The 22,498-nt window shown below is 38.6% G+C and overlaps 1 protein-coding gene and 1 long non-coding RNA gene across 6 annotated transcripts in view; one reads left to right on the top strand and one right to left on the bottom strand.

Moving 5' to 3' along the window:
- Nucleotides 1-5,797: 5,797 nt before the first annotated feature.
- LOC115495756 (uncharacterized) lies at nt 5,798-11,473 on the bottom strand. Its single transcript, XR_003961067.4, has 3 exons — nt 11,368-11,473; nt 6,455-7,016; nt 5,798-6,216 (listed from the first exon to the last, which is right to left on the bottom strand). It is a non-coding gene; the product is annotated as an uncharacterized lncRNA (long non-coding RNA).
- Nucleotides 11,474-13,687: 2,214 nt separating this feature from the next.
- RNF17 (ring finger protein 17) overlaps nt 13,688-22,498 on the top strand; it is a 36,003-nt gene continuing 27,192 nt past the window's right edge. For 2 of the 5 annotated variants that reach the window (XM_072931145.1, XM_030275814.4), the window contains exons 1-8: nt 13,741-13,868; nt 14,263-14,344; nt 14,901-14,992; nt 15,667-15,725; nt 16,430-16,510; nt 17,859-17,956; nt 18,757-18,928; nt 20,246-20,322. In XM_072931145.1, the coding sequence (XP_072787246.1) occupies nt 14,268-14,344; nt 14,901-14,992; nt 15,667-15,725; nt 16,430-16,510; nt 17,859-17,956; nt 18,757-18,928; nt 20,246-20,322 (656 nt within the window). In that variant the 5' untranslated portion in view covers nt 13,741-13,868; nt 14,263-14,267. Of the gene's footprint in view, nt 13,869-13,978; nt 14,118-14,262; nt 14,345-14,900; nt 14,993-15,666; nt 15,726-16,429; nt 16,511-17,858; nt 17,957-18,756; nt 18,929-20,245; nt 20,323-22,498 lie in introns of those variants that run through there. The other 3 variants (XM_030275794.4, XM_030275805.4, XM_072931147.1) reach the window with 3 other exon arrangements.

Raw genomic sequence — 22,498 nt, 5'->3', positions numbered from 1 at the left:
ATGACTCCATTAGCAGCTGTGAGTTACACAAATTAGAGAAGCCTTTCAAAGACAGTGAAGGGAAAGAAGAAGCAGAGAGATCAAAGAGAAGAAAACACAGGAGCAGGCTAGATTTTCTCAGTGGTCTGCAATTGTATACAAAAGGCACCGAATATTATAGAGATATAAGTGTTTAGTTAGAACAGAGCCACACTCTCCCTCTGACTTCCATGTAACCTTCCTACCCATATCAATGGCTAAAAACTTTGTGCTTTGGAGAATTCACTGGCCTGATTTTATAGTTGTGGCTGCATGGATTATGTTTTGCATAATCAAATTGTGGCTTTCATTGTCACAACATGCCACAGACATCATATGCATAAATAGATTTAAAATAATTAAACAAATCTATGCAGAGAGGATCTATCAATGACTATTAAACATGACTAATACTGATCTATTGATTACAGAAGCTAAAAGGACAAACCAGGAAAAGGAGCAACGTGTATCTCTAATGTTTCTCCATGCACCACTATTTACCACTACTTGATAAAGTCCCAGATTCAGTAAGGTTAGAAGGGACTTGTGGAGATAATCTACTCCAACATATCTGCTGCAAGCGGAGCGAAGAGGTTGTTCTCAAGTGGGTTTTGAATATCTCTCCAAGAAGGGTGACTCTAAAGTCTCTGGGCAACCTTTTCCAATGTTTGACCGCCTTTTACAACTAGAAAGCTTTTTCTTATCTTTAAACAGAATTCCCCACTTTTCTACTTGTGCCACTCCCTCTTGTCGTCTCACTGGATACCACTGAGAAGACTCTAGTGCCATCTTCTTTATTCCCTCCCATGAGGTACAAACACTGATTAGGACTCCTGAGTCTTCTCCAGGATAAAGAGTTTTAACTCTCTAAGCCTTTCCTCATAAAGAAGATGCTTCAACTGTTTAATCATCTACATGGCCCTTTGTGGACTTGTTCTGGTTTCTACATCATATTCTTACACTCCTCCTTCTTGTCTTCCCATGCAGCTATCCCACCATGTTGCTGTGATCACCATGATATTTAACCCAGCAGTTAGATGCAATGTTATAACTCCTCCTTTTTGCTCCCTATGGAGCATGCAGCCACATAGAGGCACTCCAGAGAAGTATTTTGTCATGCTGATTTAGTGGTTTAGTTCAATCTTTAGTTTGCTCCTGTAAGGATGCTGATGTGGATTAACCCAGATGTTCTCTCATTCTGCCCTGCAGGTGGAATAGGGGAGAGAATCATAAGAGTAAATGTGTGACAATGTGTGAGTTGAGATAAAGACAGTTTAATAGTTAAGATATAATAATAATAATAATAATAATAATAATAATAATAATAATAATAATAATAATAATAATCAAATAAAAAAGTGAATCCCAAGAGAGAAAACTGATGCAAATGAAAAGAGATGCTCACCACCAACTGACTATTGCCCTGCCAGTCCCTGAGAAGCAGCTGCCCCATGGCCAACCTTGCCTCCTAACTTTATAGCTGAGCATGACACCACATGGTCTGGGACATCCTTTTGGTCAGTTGGAGTCAATTGTCCTGACTGTGCCCTGTCTCAGCTCCTTGCACACCCCAAGCCCACTCACGGGTAGGGTGGGGTGAGGAACAGAAAAGGCTTTGGCTCTGTGTAAGCCCTGCTCAGCAATAACAAAAAAATACCTGTGTTATCAACACTGTGTCCAGCATAAATCCAAAACACAGCCCCATAACAGATACTGTGAAGAAATTTAACTCTATCCCAGCCAAGATCAGCACAACTACTCTTAAAAACCAGTACTCTGAGTTTTTGCCCTTTCCAAGTAAAAGCTGCAGATAGTTACCAAAAATCATTGCCAATGGGTAGAGAACAAACCTTATAAGGTCATGGTCCAATGCCTTGCTCTCAACTATGGTCAAATATTGCTCCCGAGATACTTTTTTTAATATATTAAGGTGCGCAGTAGATTCAAATATCAATTATACCCCTAAGTGTTTGTCTCTCCTTAACATTTTAACTTCTCCATAGTATTTAACATAATTAGTCTTTGCTTCACCTAAAGTACAAATTCTCACTGTTACTCTCATTCCTTTAATTTTCTTTTCATTTGCTGTGCTTTCCTGTCCCCTGACAAGTCTGGCTGCTTTCCCTGGGACTCTATCCAGCTGTTGTCCCTGGGACAACATCCCATTATGCACTCCCATTTACTCTGTGACTTCTAAACGACATGATTGTAAAATCTTTCAGGCTTGTAAAATATTTACAGGCCCAGTTTACATCTTCCTTGAAGACATCCACAATGCAATGCCTGATGGAAGAAAGTGGTACTAATGGTCTTGGAACAGAAAAACATCTCAAAAGGGCTGTCACTCAGAAAACTGGTAGATCACAGAGGAGATATGGCACAGGCAGGAGAGGACATGTTCCTTCTACACAGCAAAACATTTCTGTTTCCCAAAAACTATTGCACCATGAAGCACTCCACCCCAAAGAATTCCTGCCTTTCTCTGAAGTGAATCTAACAATATCATCTTGCATGAACATAGTGTGCAATACCTGTTTATCTTCTGTGCTATTGTTGAAGATCAAGCCCACAAGATCCACCCTCGAAATAAAATCTGTACGTCACAAATTAGAGCAAGCAATTTTTCATTATGAATAACCTGTGTTTTTTCCATGACTCCTTACTGACAGAACCTTCAGTTCCTCTGTTTCTTTCAAAGAGAAAATGTGTTCAGTCTGCTTTCACTGGCCTGAAGTCCCACCAATTCAGGGTAAGAGCAATGTGAAGCAGAGATCATTCATTCAGTAGTAGGCAGTTCCCAAATGGGAGAAGCCAAGGTGACTCTGGTTATATTAAAACAGGTTCACACTAGAAGATGGATGGAAGTTGCTCTCCTGACTCCAAGGGCTTCTAAGCACAAAGGATGATAAAAGTCAAGGATGTAACAACATTTCTTGAACATTGTTTAAAAAGGTTTTCAAGTTGTGCTTTTTATTAAGTAGATCCAGTTTGTAAGATCAGAAGTCAAGATAAATATTTAAAATTTATACTTATAAATACTATAATATATATATACTTATATATACATATATATAAGTATATATATATATATACTTATATATACTATAATATAAGTATATAGTTCAATAGGAGTTGCTAAAAACTTCTGTTTCCATATGTATATGGGCATAGGAATTGTTTCATGAGCATGCTAATGCCACTGTCTTCTACCGGTCTTCAGGAAGTGTAATATTTCTGAAAGCCCGACATATCTAAGCTGTTTTAAACACATTCAATTAGGTCACCTTGTCTTTTAATGATCATTTTCATTTTCTCCTTTGATGTGGCACATAAGTAGAACTTTCCTTCTGAGCAGCAGCTCAAATGGGTATTAGAATTATAGTCAGAGCAAGCATAAAAGACATAAATAAAGGGGAATAACATATATATTTAGATTCTGAAGAGAATGATTAATATTACAAAGACATTCTACTATTCAGGCCTTGATTCTGGAACTGAGCAGTTCTGTTCCTTCTGATGATTAGGTAGGAGAGCAAGGTAAGATGTTTACAAATTGAGGTTATCTTGAAGGGAAATCGTTCTATGTAATTAGGGCCTCTGTTCCAATAACAGCTATTACAGATTGCCAAAGCCATGGTATTTATCAGACACCTGCACATTTTTCTGTCATGGTGGGAAGGGGAGGGGAGGGGAGGGGAGGGGAGGGGAGGGGAGGGGAAGGGAAGGGAAGGGAAGGGAAGGGAAGGGAAGGGAAGGGAAGGGAAGGGAAGGGAAGGGAAGGGAAGGGAAGGGAAGGGAAGGGAAGGGAAGGGAAGGGAAGGGAAGGGAAGGGAAGGGAAGGGAAGGGAAGGGAAGGGAAGGGAAGGGAAGGGAAGGGAAGGGAAGGGAAGGGAAGGGAAGGGAAGGGAAGGGAAGGGAAGGGAAGGGAAGGGAAGGGAAGGGAAGGGAAGGGAAGGGAAGGGAAGGGAAGGGAAGGGAAGGGAAGGGAAGGGAAGGGAAGGGAAGGGAAGGGAAGGGAAGGGAAGGGAAGGGAAGGGAAGGGAAGGGAATTTTAAATTACTACAGTTGATACTTTACCCTAGGAAGAGAACAGACAGTGATATCCATCAGTCTTTAAATCCCCTTGTTTACTGTACCACTAGACTTTATGTAATGTTGTTTATCTTCCTGAAATGGATCTGCCAGTGACATGAAATGATCACAATGTAATATCCTAAATGTTTTCATCATGTGTAATTATTTATTTTCATGCCTTTTTGAAATCCTAGGCAGATTGCCGACTTGATGATCATGTTTTCCCCCACAAAATACTTAACAGACAAGAGACAAAAGCTTTAGAAGGATCAGAAATAGAAATGTTTGCATAACCTGCCACATGAATAATGAGAAAGCAAATGCTATATCTTATTAGAAAAAACACAAACAAGCTTTTCTTGTGCATGGCTTTTAATTAATTCTTTGCCATAAATCTTTATCAACTAATTAGAATAATAATTACAAACAGAAAACACAATTACACAAAAAAAAAAAAAACCAAAGAAAATAAGGAAAAGGCAAGCTTTCTGAATTAATTTTTATTTTATCTTAGAAAAAACTGGCAAAAAGTTAACATGTAATTTCAGATAAAATTACTAATTTAATTGAATTATTCTAGAATGGTGGTTATATTAATCCAATTTACAGCAAATTGCAAATAAATTTACAGTATAGGATTTTAGACTCAAAGGATAGAAATTAGTAATAGCATCACAATCCCATCTTTTTTTTTAATAAAGCTATAATGTGACTATATGAAAAATGTTCTGAAACTTTTCATAACAGAAGGATAATTCTGAAATCTGCCATAAGGGTGGATAAAATTACATGACTTTTGGAGGATAAAGATGGTTTCTTTAATACCACAGCATGAAAAATGCTCTTTTATCTACTCTGCAAAAAGAAAGACACCCTAGAAGTGTGCTCCCTGTGGTCAGATTATTTTACCATTTGGGTTGAATTAATTTGACTTTGATAAGTCAGCTGTGGATAGGCATAAAACGAAACCTTTGCTTTTTTCCTGAGATTTCAGGTACGTTCAGCACCTTCTGCATAGTCTTTCAAAATATCTTTTGTAGTAACCAAATTACACTTTGGTCTTTTCTCAGTCATGCTTGAAAACACCAATAACTCCCACACCCAGGACATGGCTAATGTGCACAGGCAGAATCCAAAAGAACTTGTACAGGCTGGAGGGAAAACTCTTCCAGACACATTATTAAATAGCTAAATCATCTGGGCAGAATTCATGTCAGTGACAGGTTGTAAGGCACATGTCCCAGTCTCAGCTGGTCTCTCTAAGTTACCTCTGTGAAGTCATACTGACATTTTGCCAACTTCATTTCTTCCCAGCCTTACCAAAATAACTATTGTAATGGAGAGTAACCTGTAATGGAGAGCATTCTGTATATGCTTTGGAACTCCTTTGACGCTGTACCTTTAAGTAATACCACAGGAAGCCTGAAAAACACCCTGCTGTTATTAGCCCCAGGAACTCTTGCAACTTAGGGGGTTAAATCAGTCCTAGGAAGAGCTTCTATGGCTACATCAGCAAAACACAAAAAAAAAAAAAAAAAAGAGGTAACTAAAACCATGTAATATTTTCATAAGACAATTTTGGGCAGGGATTAATACACTTTTTGTCAAGCTTTCTCTCTTTAAGTCCCTTCTTCCCACCTACACTTTCACAAACACTATATCTCTTTTCTACATTCTCAAGTTGTGAAAAATGCCAATCACTTGGTTTTTAAAATTTTAAAAGTTTAATAACAATAAAATGGTTATAAAAATAGTAATACAATTAGAGTAATAAAATTTAGAGTTAGGACAATTACAAGACAACAACAAGCAAAGAATTACAGACATCCGGATGCTCTTGGACACTAAGTCACAAAAAGCATGTTTTGTGAACAAAGGAATCACCCTTAAAAAAATCATACACTGTTGCATATTCATACATCCTTCATGGTTATGCATACATTCTATTTAAAACAAGAACCTCTGTCTGCTATATGTCAACTATTTCTTTTAATCCCCATCACGTCTTTGAGTCTGAGCAAGGCCTGAAGAAATTAGCTTCTTCTGATAAGAGAACCATAAATTCCTCTTCTCTGGAAGATTTAGGTATTCTGTGACTGTTTTCTCAAAGCCCGTATCTCATTCCTTAAAAAAAAAAACCACATACATACTTCCTATTTTAACTACTAAAGCTTCATTTTAACTACAAAACTACATTTACCATACTATTAAAATGTTAATACAGCACTTCTAATCAATATAACATAGTACATATAGTATTCAATTTAATATTTGCAAAAAGCCAACCATAAAATATGCATTTTTCACACAAATAATATCCCTCAAGACCACATCCAGAAACTACTGAAACAACCTGTCTTACCTAATGGCATTCCTCAACTGCAAACTCCATGCAGAACCACATCTGAGATGGATGGTTTTCAAAAGCACCTGGAAAAAAAACCCCAACAAACCCACACACAAAACTGTACTTTCAAACCAATGTGTGGTTCCTTTCCTGGGCTCATCAGCAACTCCAGGAAAACAACTTGATTTGAATTTCTAAACATGTATCCAGAACTCTTAGACTTATGACTTGCTTGGAAGGACTGAAAACAACTGACCAGGGATGAACTGATCAACTTTGCCTGGAATGTAACTGAGCAGTGCTTTGAAAATACATAAAAACATACTCTGAAAAACGTCTAGCATTTCTGCTTAGATTCTAGTATTTTCCATACTTTTAATTGAAATCTGCTTGAAAACTTTGGATTTATTCTTCTCCTTGTTCCAGCCACTGCTCTAGCACTCCAATCTGGCTGTGTATGTTGTTCAGTTTAGAAGAACAGGTTTCACATTTTCCGTTTAGAACTCCAGTGATTCCTGGAACATAGGCAAGTTACAGCGAAGAGCTTCCATGCATTGTTTCAGCCTGACAAGTGTGACTGAAAAAAAATGAGAAAATAACACAGAAAGAAAATCAAGCAAAGCATTTCCTTCACAGAAAACAGACACTGGAAAATATTCAAGTTTTTGATTAAGGATATGTCATAAATTTTTTCTGTATATTATCTAAAATACTACAAACCTGAGATACATTATAAGTTTTCACAAAAAAAGATCTTGTCTAAATGAAATAAGGTGCTAGAACAACTACCATAAGAAATGTAATCCTGGGCTTCAGCTGCTCTTAATGATTCCCTGCTGCATTCCAACAGCAAGTGGTCAGTCTATATTGAAAGAATTATATCTTCATGTGAAGAAACCTTTTTCCCATTCTCAACTCATAGTGTCATTTTTGCTAAAGTCAATGTATTAGCCAATACATTAATTGGAATGCTTATCCAACCATGGAATACACTAAAGCTAAAAATGTATTTCAGTGATGATAACAAAGAGATGACATAACTACTTTATTACTGCTAATACAAATGTACTAATGCACTTGTTAAAAGTGCATTTAGACCATGCATAAAAAAACTAATCCCACACCTGCAATAAGCATATTTGTTTTAAAATTTTATTTTATCTATACTTAATCATCCTGTGCTACAACTGTATTTAGTTCTCCTAAATCACAGTACCATTCTGTAATATTAACTTTTTGTATTAGACCTTTATTAGATTCTTGGGCTCTGAATTTATTAGCATGGAAATACATGTAAATTGGTGCATACAAAGAGAAAATTAAAGAAAAGTGGCCTTATCTCTGACTGTGGCCGTAAGTGGGTGTTTAGAGCAAACACATAAAAGTAGACCATTATGGAATGGTGCTTCCCTTAGTAAACTCTTTGCTGTGAGCACTGAAAGACTAACAAAATTACAATCTATCACATGTGCACCATCCTTTCTAACAGTTCTAATTCATGGACCATAAAATTGACTGATCATATCTTAATCAATTTATAATTCCATATGAAGTAGTTTTTAATGTTTCATTACAGATTGTTTTCAAAAGCTATTTTTGCTTAAGGTCTGTGGTTTTATCATTTCATCAGGGGCCTTTTAGTTCTTGCATTATTGAGAAGGAACAAACAACCATGCCTGCCATGCCTCTTACAGCATACTCTATCCTATACCCCATTCTTCAGCAACAGCTATCCTAAGAGTTATAGCCCATGGAAGCTTAAATTTACAGAAATCTCTGTGTGTTTCTAATAATTCACAGTCATTCTTACCTTCAAATACAAAGGATAAAAGCGAACACTCCTGTGATTTGGAGTAATTTTTCCTCATGTATAAGGATCAAGTTAAATTTTATGTTCAGCATCATATGAATGTTCTAAAAGATAATTTTACATCAACTGAAGTGATCAACCACATATTTCAATTATTATTCCAGAAAAAAATAATTAAAGATAAAGCAGACAGCTACACCAGCCAAAATAAAAAAAAAAAAAAAAAGTACTTTCTGTTCCTGATATCTTTTTGTATTTTTAAAGGAAGTGAAATTTAAAATACATCTTTTTTTTTTTTCTTTTTTTTTTTTTTTTATTCCACAAAAGCTCTGGGCATATTAATTCTCACATGCTCCATAAATAACAGCAATGCTTTACACTCTTTCAAACAGCAGATGTACACCCCAAAAACTGAACAATACAAAGATAATTTCCAGGAATACTAGGTACAAGAGGCATCTAATCCTGTTTATCTGAGACTACAAACATATTGTTTCTTGGATTTTTAATATTATGCTTTGTGTAGGTTGAAAAGTAAAACACTCACAGTCCTGAGAATGTGTTCCACTTGCTTAGCAGTCATTTTACATTCAGATTCTCTATTCGTCATTGATTTCATTCTTTTTTTTTTATGCATGAATAACACAAAAACCTTAAGAGACAGAATACCCTCTAGTAAAATATTTTATCTTTCATAGAATAGCCAGAATTAATTTGATAGTAATTACAATGACAGGGATTGGAATGGATGTGCCACAGGGTGGTAATCCTTTTCTTTCTAAACAACATGACTTACGTCAGTAAAGCAATAGAATTCAGAACCAATGGTATGCGGTATTTGTCATCCTAATAACCATCCAAATCCTCTGTCTATACTTTTGGAGGCACATCACAAAGAAACCAAAATAAAGGGGAAATGATGATCAACTAACTATCTCAAGGTCCAGCAAGGAGCTAGTGGAGGAATAAAGTATTAAACTGTCATTTCAGTAGTCAAGCTCTTATACCATCAGATAAAGCCTTAGCCATAGAAATAATCCCTAGTCTTCACTTATCACTACCCATTTTCAGTGCATTATGAAGAATTCTAACTAGTAAATCCTCTAAAGGCCTTCTGAAGACATCAACAATTTTCCATGTGTTGATTAGAAAAGACAAAAAACCTAATGGTTTTGTCTTATGGGGAGTCCAGTAAGGGACACCACACATGAGCAGTTCAGGGGGATGCTGAGAAATGTATACAGATGCATGTGGTAAATATTTGCAACAATCTGCTGTGAAGGGAATATAATTGCATATTTACACCTTGAACTGCTGAAACCTTGTGTACAGACACTGAAAAAATACTGCTGATCTTTTCACTTTCATTTTGCATAGGTGATTCCAAAAGATCTTCTAATAAATGTGTTTCTTAACAAAAGAACATAACTTGTTAGTGTACACTTTATCCTAGGACCAGATACCATTTTTGCTGTGAAACCAAGTTTCTTAAAGATTTTACAAACAAAATAGACAACTTGGTTTGCCTAGAGACACAATTTCATCTTCAATGAGCCTAACACTGGCTTATCTGCAGAAAGATTTGAACATCTTTTATACATACCTCTCCATACAAACAAAGACCCCAAAACCAACTTGAGCGTCCACACTGAGGCTTCAGTCAGATCCCACAGGATACAGCAATCTCTGTATTTAATATTCATTAGTGTAATGGGACCAAATTTTGTGCCTTGCTACAGACATACTGAGTTTCAGAGATGCAAAGCTGAGGTCAGAAAAAGACTTTTTGCTTGTTTAACAAGTCTTTATTTCCAGATGTCTCTACTTACACTGTGTGGTAAGGTGCATTGTAGTCTTTTCAATAATAAATCACAATTGGGAATGCACACTCAAACCTCACTACTGGCTGGACCTACAGAGATGGAGCTTCAACCGCCTCAGTTCTGTCAGGCTACGAGACCCAGCAGCTGAGTAGAATGAACCAGGCTAGTTCGGCATTCCATGTCTGGCTGCGCGATTCAAACGCTAATAGTGTGGTAAAAATCACAGTAACATTTTAAATTAAACACTCTTATCCCTCGGAATTTTGTCATATTTTTATGATCAATATATCTGAAGACAGATTCAGCAGATTTCCTACACTGTGTTTCAGACAGAAAGTAAGATTCGCTAGAGAAAAGAAACAGCGTGATTTCAGCACCAATGCCATGGAAGTACCTAGGACCAAACTGTCCACCATTACACTTACAGATAGTTTGTTAGGTTTAACCAACAGGGTGGATGAGAAAAATGTAGCTGGCATACCCTGCAATTAATTCCATTCACAGAAAATTAGATAAAAAATAGCTACTGAATATAACCACCACTACAAAGTGGTTATTGGGTAGTGGTGCTACTAAGCCCAAGTAAGAACAGCCACTGACTGCACTGTTAAGTGCAAGGCTTCAAGGCTCTTGGTATGAATTATGAGGGAACTAAATGGTTACTCAACAACAACCTATACAACCAGCTCACTAATCCACCCAGTATGGTGCCAGAAACACTAGTGGTAACACTAGGAAAGGGTGAACACACACTTGGGACAAGAAAAATGCAAGACCAACCTTTTCAGCAACAGCACAGGTTTAGATCAACACTAACTGGTCATAAAAAGTAATTTTAGGCACAGTGATAATAGCAATGTAGTAAACGAAAGTAAGTAAGTCATAACTCTTAAATTTTATTTGAGTGACTGCTACCAGATACTAGAGCTGTAAAAATTAGCTATTTATCATCATATAAACATCACAGAAGAAAATACCAACTGTACTGTTAGAGCAGAAATTTTGCACATTGAGTAGTGGTTGAGGCGCAGCCTCACCAGTGCTGAGTACAGGGGGACGGTCACTGCCCCGCTCCTGCTGGCCACACCAGAGCTGATCCAGGCCAGGATGCCATCGGCCTTCTTGGCCACCTGAGCATGCACTGGATCCGGTTCAGCTGCTCTCGACCAGCACCCCCAGGCCCTTTTCTGCCGGGCAGCTTTCCAGACAGTCTTCCCCTAGCCTGTAGTCGTGACCTAATACATGTTTTCAAAGTGCATTTGACTATAACTTTGGAATACAACTGCAGAGCTCACCCCAAGCCGTCAGCCTGCTCAGCAGCACCCCTCAGTCGCGGCGCTTCTCCCGCAGCGCAGCCGCGGCGCCGCTGCCGCCGGCGGGCGAGCGGGCGCGGCCAGCGTTAGCCCATGCTGCCACCTCGTGGGGATCCACCGGGGCACACCGGCCCTCCCGCTCCAACACCGCCGCGCAAAGCTAAGCAACATCGGCAGCGCCCCCTCCACACAGGCACAAGGTGTTCCTTCCTTCCGGGAAAAGTACCGCTTTTGTAGGAGTGATTAACCGAACTGCTCGTTTTGTCTTCAGATTTTCAGAGTGGTGTGAGAACAAAACTGAAGGGATGATGTGTATGTCCGTTTATTCTTTCAGATACAGGCTGATAGAGCTATAAAAATCCGCAATCTATAATGATACATAACATAACCTGTATGCACATCTTTATAATTCTCTGTAAAGACATGGAGAGCAGAATGGGAAGCTGTTGGTTTTTTTTTTCATTTTTACACAATTAATAATAAGAAAACTATGACTTTGGAATGTGTTGCTATTGTTCATCTAATTAAAATATAAGCAAGAAAGAGCTGTCTTCCCACCAAAGAGCTAATTAAGTCTAATTAGGCTTCTTACAGCTAGTTACAATGCTTTTCAGACAATTATGTTCTGCTGGTTTAAAATTGCATTCAGACCTCTAATCAAGGCAAGCCTTCCTATCTTTCTATGCTACATCCACAGCAGGTCTGCCATCACTGATCCTACATTTTACTCCTCAGCTGTTACTAATTATGATCGTAAGAAAATGTTTATGAGCTAGATTTTAAATGGGAGTTAACACATAATAAGGAAGATGAAGACAAAATTTTGGGTGTGCAAGCCTGCCCTCACCTTGGAAGGTGACTCATCTAAATAAATGTTGAGAAAACACCTGAGATTTTAGCTTCATGGCAAAAAGTGATGGGAGAATCTGAAAGACTGGTATTCACAAAGCAGGAGAAGGTGGTTTAGTTCTTATGGGTCACATAGTGAGAGATTATTCATTTCTTCCCATCTGAGGGAAATTATTTACAAGGGAAATACGTTTGAGGATAACTTCTGGAAAGTTCCACCCCTCACAGATCAGGCTCATTCAAGTGTAGATTAAAAAACCCCATGCAAACTTGTTTGCTTTCGCTGTTTTACCAAAAAGTGGGTGAGGCCCTACTCCATAGAATTGCATAATTTTTGAACTTCATGCTTTCTTCCTCATTACTCCTGAAATTCTTCTCCCATCCTTTCAGCACACAGGACTGCAGTCTCTCCACCTTTGGCTCTTTTCCACACAAATACTGTTTGCCTTGGCCACACCAACTGCAGTACACGCTGTTATTAAGAAAACTTTGAGTAAGGTTTGTGCTTTAGCATTCCCTGTGCCCATTATCAGCGGTATGTCCTTCTGGATAAGGAGGTAACCTTGATAAGCTTTTGGTAACCTTCCTCTGAGCATGTCTAGCCCAAAACCTTAACAGGGCAATTCTAACCAGAAACTTATCTTTTAAATGCCTGGACATCAGCAGAGGAAAATCAATATATCTATAATTTTAGAACTTAACTGTATTGCACTAGAGGTGATTAAACAGATAGCTGGAAAGTATTATGCTACATTTGTGACAGGCAAAACATGAGTGGCAAACACTGCAAAAACACCCCTTGCTTCTTCTGCAAGTAAAGAGAATGCATTTAGAATAAAGTAACCCCAAAGCATGGGGTTCTAATCCAGTGTTCTGGTTTTGGCTGGGGTAGTGTTTTCCTTCACAGTGGCTGGTACAGGGCTGTGTTTCGGATTTGTGCTGAGCAGAGCGCTGATAAAATATAGATGTTTTTGTTATTGCTGAGCAGAGCTTGCACAGAGCCAAGGCCTTTTCTGCTTTTGTAGCTGTAGGTGCATGAGAGGCTGGCAGGGGACACAGGCAGGACAGGTGACCCCGACTGACCAAAGGGAGCTCCAGACCATCTGACATCATGCTCGTGTACAAAGAGGGGAAAGAAAGGACGGAGGGATGTTTGTCGTGATGGCTTTTGTCTTCCCAAGTTACCATTGTACGTGATGGGTCCCTGCTCTCCTGAGGATTGCTGAACACTGCCTGCCCATGGGAAACAGTGAATTAATCCCTTGTTCTGCTTTGCTTACGCGCGTGGCTTTTGCTTTCTCTATTAAACCGCCTTAACACCACGGGTTTTTTACGTTTCACTCTCCCGATTTTCCCCCCGATCCCGCAGCAGGAGGTGTGCCACCCACCCCGAGCAGGGGCGGACCGCGCTCCCCTCAGAGCAAGGCCTCCTCCGCCGTCCCGCCCCACGGCGGCGGGACCCGGCCGCGCGCGGCCGCCCCGCCCCCGCGCCTGCCCGCGATTGGCTGCGGCCGCCTTGAGAGGCGCCCAGAGCCGGGCGCCATTTTGGGGCGCGAGGGGCCGGGTGCGGCGGCGCGGGGAGAGCGCTCCTCCCGGGCAGGGACCAAAAACAACAACCAGAGAGACCGCGGAAGGTGCGGGGGCGGTACAGTCCCCAAGGAAGGGTAGTCGGGGACTGTGCGTGGGGTGGAATTCAGACAGGGAGTGAATGCGGAGATAATTGCAGCAGGGAGAAATCAGGCGCCCCGAGGGAGGTGGGGAGAGAAGCGGTGCTTCCCGGGGTGCCCAGCAGTAGGAGGTGGGCCCGGGCGGAGCAGCTGAGCCGTGCAGGGCGGGCTGCTGCTCTATTGCACATTTAGATGTGCTTTTCAAGGAAGAAGTAGGTGTGTGCTTCATATGATTTCTGTGTCTTACCACTTCTGTTTTGCTCTTTGCAAAATGGTGTTAACCTGTAGTGTTGGCTCAAGTGATGAACTGGGCTGTGGTGAAAATAATCTGTCACATTTTTTGTTTGTTTTTTAATGTCAGGCACCATGAGTGGAAGGAGAGAGTTCTCTTTGTTGGATGATAGTAATAAAGAGCTTCGCAGAAGCAGAATGAAAGGTGTGAGGTATGTGAATTTTGAGATAGTGGCTTTAATATTTTTAAGCTCTGGCAGCGCAATTACCACTAAATAGAATTGAGAAAATGTAGGAATTACGTTTGTGTTTTGCAGTGTTGTGAATCTGTTTTTCTGTTACATGTATGTGAGTAAAATATTCAGTTTGTGAAAAGCAACTTGATATGCTGTCAAGATACTGTATCATACCGGTCTGTATGGTTTTACAAATTAGCTCGGTTGATTTATTCAGTACTTTTAAAATAATTAGAATGAATGTGATTAAAATCTATTACATAACAATTTATTTGTGCTGGTTGTAGTTACCTGAAATGCTGCATGCCTAGCAGCTGTAGCATCTCCTTTATGTACGATGAATTCAGTGTCACAGAGCTAAAGTACTTCCCCAGTTATGAGACGGTAATAAATTTTTTGTGGTGTGTTTTGTTAACTGCAGCTTCCTCATAAAGTCATTTGGTAAAAGCTTAGCTCTGAAAGAGCTGGAAGTCAGATACAGTTTCTTACTAATATTCCTGATGATCCTAAATCTTTACTTTTACCTCTGAAGGCAATGTCCTAAGCTACTAGAAGAGAATTTTGCAGAGCCACATCAGAGAAATGGTGATTTGCATCATATGTCAAAAGCTCTCAGTGCGGAAGGTAAGGCTTTGGGATCTTTTTATTTCCAGCATTTTTGTTGTATGCACTATTCACTGTTAATTTTTATTTTATACGATCTGTTAAGGACAGTAGATGGGCTGCTAATTTGATTAACACATTATTTGCTACTTACCCAGTAGTTAACAAGAACAATCAATTCCTTTTGATTCCTCTCCAGCTCCTTTTCTTGATGAAGTGATTGTCAAGTTTGTTCTAAAAGAAACCTCATTTTTCTGTTTTTTTTTTTAATGAGTAACTTTTTTCCAAGAGTTGAAAAATTGTATAGGTTGCATAGTATTTATGGGTGTTTATGAAGCAATTTTCTTCCTGTACTTAACTATGCTTTTTGAATATGTGGGGGTTTTTGACTTTTTTCCTTTCATATGGTTATGCTGTACTGAATGTAGTAGCAATATATATAGCTAATGATAATAGATAATACCCTAATCAGTGCATGCAAGTCAGTCTTTGTAATTCTTAGCTAAGTTTTATATCTATCCGTCTGGATTTCTGTTCCTAGCTCTTAAATTCTCTTATTAAAAGAAGTCAGCATTCTAATTCCTGTGGACTTGCTGAATACTATTTAGAAGACTACACTGATGATGGTGTATTCCTGTTGTCTTATGGATTAGTATGCCCTACAGAAGTGGGGTTTTCTGTGCTTGCTTTTACAGTGTTGCATGGTGATGGGAAGGATGAAGACACTGGTTTGTTTTGTTTCTCTTCTCCAGAAGTAAGTTGATCTAAAGCTTTCAGTTCAGTAGTCACTGTGGTGGTGTGAAATAACAATTTTACAGGAGCTTGTGAATTTTCATTGAGAGTGATTAAAGCAGGCTCAGGTCCCCTCTGAGCTCAGGGTTTGTGCTTTATGACCACCTATATCCCCAGCAAGTGCTTGCTAGCATTTCTCATTACACAGTGTTGCTGTGTAGTGTATGTCAGATGTCCAGAGCCTGGGTTTAGAAAGGTTTATTTTTACAATTCTCATTAGTGCCCCTTGTTGCCAAATCTGTTCCACCCTCTTGTTTGCACACAGTGTGAAAGAAAGCGACTCATTAATGAGTACTTTTTCTGTACATAAATATTTAAAAGATACTAAAAAAACCCACTTCACTTTGCCCAGTGTGTAAGTTGAGATTTTCTGTTTCCACATCTGAGAAAAATGCCTTGGTTTTTGTATGTGAGTATGCAATTAAATTGTTTTAAAAACAAATTTAGAATCTGTTTCAGAAATACTACAGTGGAAATGTTTTTAGTGAAGTTCAGGTGAGCCAAGTATTTTGTGCCTCATGGCCATTATGGAGCTGCTCAGAGTCTTCACATAGCTCAGCAGTCATCCACATCAAATGCCTCTGTCAAAATGGCAAATGGTTGTAGACTATCTGGTCTTTTAGTTGTGCAAGCAACTTCTTTGTTCATTGGCACACTTTTCCTCAGGAGAACAAGACTGGGCAAGATATTGATGAAGCTTTGAGCATAGCCATTAGTAATCTTGGCCACTTCCAAGAAGCAAGCAAGGTGGGTGAAATTTAGTTTAATAAATAAATCATTAAATAATCAATCCTCCCTTAGACTGAAGGTTTTTGTTGTAGTAGTCACACATTAACACACTATTTAAATTTGCTTTTCTTGCCTTTGTTTTGTCTTTCAACTGTTCATGTTATTTCTGTGAGTACACAGCCTTAAAGTCCAGGCTACTGCTTGAGGAGTAGTCTGCAGAGGAGTCTGTGCGTAATTTAAAGTTAATAGGTCAATACATACATTTTACAGAACCATATGCAAGCCAGACTTCAAGTACTAAGTTTGTGTTTACTTGGGTCAGGATAAAATTCAGCTTTTGTTTTTACGCTAGCAGCTGCTCTAACTTTTTAATTCTAGTGTGCCTCTTTCTGCATTTAAAGGTCGAAAGATGTTATAAAGGCAGCAGAAGTAAAAAATGCAATAGAACGTGCAGAAAACTGTACATCAAGTAATAGATTTATATGCACAGTATAAAACATAGGAAGAATCCTAAAATACCAGCTAATGCTGTTAATAGGTTTTATTAATTTTTTAACTTTATCAATGATAAGTAATTTATTTGAACTTTAGCTCTTTTTAAATGTGCTGTAGAAAAGCTTGCAATTCTGTCTTTGCCATCTATTTGTATTTTACTTGTAAGATACACAGTATAGAAGTATTTAATATTTTAGAAACTTAGTTCTGTTAAATGTGGGGGGAGTGTTGGCGAGTCCTGTTCTCCATTCCCTTTCTAATGGCTAGTCTTTCTGTTAAGCAAAACTATGTTGAAATTCTAATTCATACACTAATAGCACTTCAGCAGCTATAATGTAATAACCCATGGGTATTATATTATAATACCAAGACTGTGGTCTTGCAACAGACTGAGAAATTGCCAAAGCAGTATTGTACTATTGATATTTTTTTCCCTGTAGTCTCTTCATTGACTGTAACTATAGTGACAAAACTGATGTTTAGCCAGAGGAAGATTTTTTTTTTTTTTTTAGTTTTCTCTTTATGCTCATAATGAGTTTTAAAAAACAGTGGAAATCTCAGCATGCTCCTATCTGTGTATGTTGCAGTGTTTGAATGTCAGGTAAGGAATGTGAGACATTGGGCCCAAGATGTCTTCATAGACCTAAAAGCTTCAGTTGAGGATTCAAACAGTGCCAACTGATTCCATGTTAGAGAAAACAGTGGGTTGTACTGAGCTATAAGTGGTTTAATGTAACTCGGTCTGCTGGGGTATCCATCACTGTCTTGCTGTTCATTGCTTCTGTTCTGAATTTTAAAAGTAGTAGTAGTATTGTGAGAATAATAAAATAATAGTTAAATAATGCATGTTTATTCATACTGAACAAAATAGGTGCTGGAATACTTGGAGTTGAAAGTAAAGCATAAAAAAGAGAAAGTTACAGAAGCTGCAGATAGAACACTTGATGAACTTATTACTCTTCTGTCAAGGTAGTAATCCAGTTTTGTAGTATGGCATGGGTGAGTTTTTTTTGCCACAAACCTCTTCCTAATTCAGGTGAAAGACTAAAAATGTGTTTAAAATTTTCTCGTAGCAATATTTCATAGTACGTATCTTGTCTTTACCCTTTCATTGTGGCATCTTGAAGCTGGTTTGCATGGTTGGAAAATACTAGCATATGCTGCCTCTGCTCTTAAAAAAATAAGAAAAACTACTCATTATGTTAATTTTCTGAAAAAGCTCAATTTTGAGGTTTTGTAATACTGTTATTAGTGGATGATAAATTTTAACAGCAGGGATAGCAGGGTTTTTTTGGTTTATTTCCTGTGCATTTTCAAGCCGACAGAAGCACAGGGGCACTTCATTTCTGGATTTTCACAAATATTTATTGTCTTCAGATTGAGGGGAGAGAGGTGTTAAAGTTCAGGTTTCCACGAGAGCCTCTGAGGGGGATGGTCTTCAGTCTTACCTTAGTAAAATGAATTGTAAGTTCCAACTGTTTATTTTTCAGTTGGATGTGTTTGGAATATCAGGAGGCTGAACTGGAAGAGTGCTCCTAATATTTAATTAATAAATGTCTTTTCAGCATGTACTCTTTAACTTTTGTGGTTCCCCCAATTACAGAGTGCATTTCCCATGCTTCTACTTCACACTGTTTGGGGAAGATGATCCTTGTGTGTGAGATGTATGTACTTTGTATTGTGTGCCTGGCAGCTGTGTGTTATGGTTCAGATTTGAGTCTGTGCAGTCGAGTGTGTATTAATTCTGAAAAGTAATGTTTTTAACACAGGAAAAGGAAATCATTTGCAGAATTGAAGAACAACATCAACAACTACAGTTCTAGTATTGCAAAAACTAAGGAAGTCATCAAGGAGAAGACGAAGCACTTGATTGGTGCCATTAGGACAGCAAAGGAATTAAAATTTTCACATTCTCTAAGAAATTGCTGTGATCTTGCTCAGGTAGTAACATTCTTGCACTGTGAAATAATTTATTTTTAAGGAATATATTCAAATTTGGAATGAAACTTTGTGGTACCAGTTTGCTGACTTCAATTCTGACATTTTGGGGGTATTATATTCTTACCCTGTCTCTTCACAGACACAGAATTTGTATTTGGTCTTAGTCACAAGTTAGTCTGGTGACTGATGTGAAGCAAAAAAAAGGTGGTTCTTGCCTGGAGAGCTTGGCAGGAAATGGAGAGGGAAGATGAAACAGGAAATGGAGAGGGAGGATAGAAAAACTTGTGCAGTGCTGGTCAGTGAAAAGGTGGTGTTTGCATCGGTTCAGTTTCTCAAACCTTTTGCATTCCAGAGCTCTCTAACCTTCTCACTGAACTACTCCAGAATTCGTAGCCACAGTCACTTGATCCTCTTGGTCCCAGGCCTATACTTTTGTTCTTTCTCCTCATTATATCTGCTGTTCATAGAAACCCATGCTACCTGCCATGCTGTATCGGAGCAGAGGCCCATCCTGTGAAGTCTCCTGTCTCTGGCAACAGAGAGGAAGAACTGGGGAAGTTGAAGGTTAAGGATTTTAGTATCAACAGGATACATCAGGCTCATTACACTGAATAAACATTACCTTATTCTGTCATAAGATTGTGGAACATTTTCTTTAATGTCATTGTAAAGCTTGTGGCCATGTGCATGGGTGTGTACATATGTTCACATGTAGACACATAGGCATAGGTTGTGTCAGTGAGTTCCACCTTTTACAATCTAAAGTGAGTTTTATGTAAAATAGCTTTCTCTGTTATTTCAAAATCTGTCATTCAATTATTTCATTTGCTGCCTTTGTAGTCCTTGTGTTGAGAAAAGAAATGAATAATTGGTATTGTAATTCTTTGAAGAAATGTGCTTTTTTGAATCATCTACCCTGCATCCATTTGTCACTTTCCAGCTGAAGAAACTGGGTCTTCTAACCCACAAAAGAAATCTAATCCTTCCTTTTTTCCTGTCATTTGCTTCCATCTTACCACTGTGATTTTTTAGGAACTGGCAGCCACCACTCTTCTCTCATAGGCCTGCCTTTTTACTTAGAGATCACTTGCTCATTAGATGTTGAAACAAAAGGAGTATCTGACTTCTGCTTCTCTGAATATGCTTGATTACAGAATCCCAACCATTAAGTCTTAATAAGGCAAGAAGACATAGTTGAGAATTGGCTGTTGGCTGAACTCTTGGGGTTTTTACCATAAAATTTAAGGTGTAATAGTTAATAGGTATTTGTATAACTTCCTGTTTAATGGAAGCTAAAATTGTACTTACCAATTTTAGATTATTTATGACTTGAAGTTGCCAGTGGAGGCTGAGCTTTCAAGAGTGAAGAATTTACAGGACAAAATACTTTCAAGGTAAATAAATGACTGGAGTGGGAGATATACAGGGAGGTAAAAAGAGGCATGGGTTACCTTAATTCCAAAAACTGCTTATGGGACAGTTAAACAGCAGAAGTTGAGCTTCTTCACTTGCAGTTGACTGAAAAACTACTACTTCAGGCATAAGTATAAACTCTTCACAAGAGGTAGGCAATAGCCTTGATGTGAGGCATGGGGGAGAAAGCACAGACAATTTGCTGAAATGTAGGCAAATACGTATGCATTTTAAAAATCTTTGACCGAGTTCTGCCACTTCTGAAATTCTCCTTTCCTAACAAATAGAAATAAATTGGGAGAATAAGGGCTTAATTACATTTTTTGTGAATCAGTTTCTAACCTTCAGGAAACATTAAATGTTTTTTGGGGTGCTGATGCCTAAAGAAAGTTGTGGAAAATCCCAGTTGCTGTGCTGTCCTCACTGGAAGTGACAGATGATTTCTGTAGCAGAAGTGAGTAAGAAAGTAGATTGCAGCTGAGGTACACCTGACCCTGTGCAACTTGGTCATAAGGCTGGTCAAGAGTGCTGCAGTTCCTAGTGTATAAAGGCCACACTGGAAAATGATGGAGGGGCAGAACAAAGGTGGTGGCGCTGCTTTGGAGCATCTTGGGGCCCCCATTATATTTCAGGATGTGGAACCACTCTGGGAATAGAGTGGAGGGATGCGATTCTGACTGGCACAGAGAAAATAAGCTTAGCAAGTTGATTATTTGCATGCTAAATGCAAACAATTTTTGTAGGATCACAGAATCATTTAGGTTGGAAAAGACTTAGGGTCACTGAGTCCAACCATTAACCTAACACTACCAACTCTGCCTTTACCATGCATTTGCGTGTAGTATCTGCACATCTGAAATCACAAAGTTATAGAATGGTTTGGTTTGAAAGAGACCTTCAAAGGTTGTGTAGTCCAAATGTCTTCCAGTGAGCAAAGGCATCCTCAGGTTGCTTAGAGCCCCATCCAGTCTGACCTTAAACCTTTCCAGGGATGGGGCACTTACCACCTTTCCAGGCCAGTTGTTCTGCTGTTTCACCACTCCGACTGTAAGAAATTCCTTTTACCTACTCTGAATCAACATTCCCTTAGATCAAGGGGTAATGGTTTTAAACTGTTGCAGGAGGCTCTAGCAGAAAATGTGTGCCTTTCTGGAATATGCTGTAAGTCTCCCTGATGCCTTGCGTTCTCCAGGCAGAACAACCCCAGCTCTGTTAGCCATGCCTCCAGGGATGGTGACTCAGCCAGTCCCTGGGTGGGTTGTTCCAATACTAGACAAAAGTTAGGACCCCTCCTGTCACGTTGGTTGAGGTTTTGAGTTAGAACAGGAATAAAGCAATTTATAAAATCCTCTTTTAGAAAACTTAGGCCCTACCTGTCAAGTCACTATTTTTAAAGTACTGTCAGTGATGAACGGCAGTTTCAGAGAAGCTTGTTTAAATGCACAACGGTAAGCTCTCCCAGCTTAAAACAAAGCTGAAACATAACAAAATCCTTTTTTTTTTTTTTTTTTTTGCACTGGAAAGTTTTTTAAGAACTTCAGCTGAACAGAGGACAAAGGAGACCTGATGAAGGATAAATATAAAGGCACTTTGTGCCACTCCAAAATTATACCCAAGGTGAAAAAAACCACAAATACATGGTGCATAGAAGTTGAAGCACATGCTGTAAAATGTTGTAGAAGAAAGAGTGGATATGTTCCTGAAGGGGCAGTGGGAAAGAAGCCCAGACAGCTGTTCAATATTATTTACATTTAATTTTTCATTAATTAGAACTGGATAGAAAAGCTAAGACAGTTATATTCACAGTTCCGTTGGTCTAAATGTAAAAGTGCTTAAAAGATTTTGCTGGTTTTCATTGGCAAAGAAAATAGTTAATAGTGTTACAGTAAATAGAAGCATATATTTTTTTGACTTGAGTTACAGGTTTGTTCTTTACAAAGAAAAGAAAATTCTTTGTGCAGAATAATATATTGAACTAAACTGAGCATAGATGCAAAAACTGAGTGAATGTTGCAGTACTCTACATAAGGGAGAAAGCAGACGACAAGAGTTTTTAAGTATGAACATGAAGATAAATGAGCAGCCAAATCTGGTTTTTGTAGGATGAGATAAATTGGAGTAGGTAATTAATTGCTTAATTTGCCCCTCCATTAATAC

Source organism: Taeniopygia guttata, chromosome 1, assembly GCF_048771995.1.
Source record: "Taeniopygia guttata chromosome 1, bTaeGut7.mat, whole genome shotgun sequence".
Classification (NCBI taxonomy): Eukaryota; Metazoa; Chordata; class Aves; order Passeriformes; family Estrildidae; genus Taeniopygia; species Taeniopygia guttata.
This window is presented reverse-complemented; position numbering and strand designations above follow the sequence as displayed.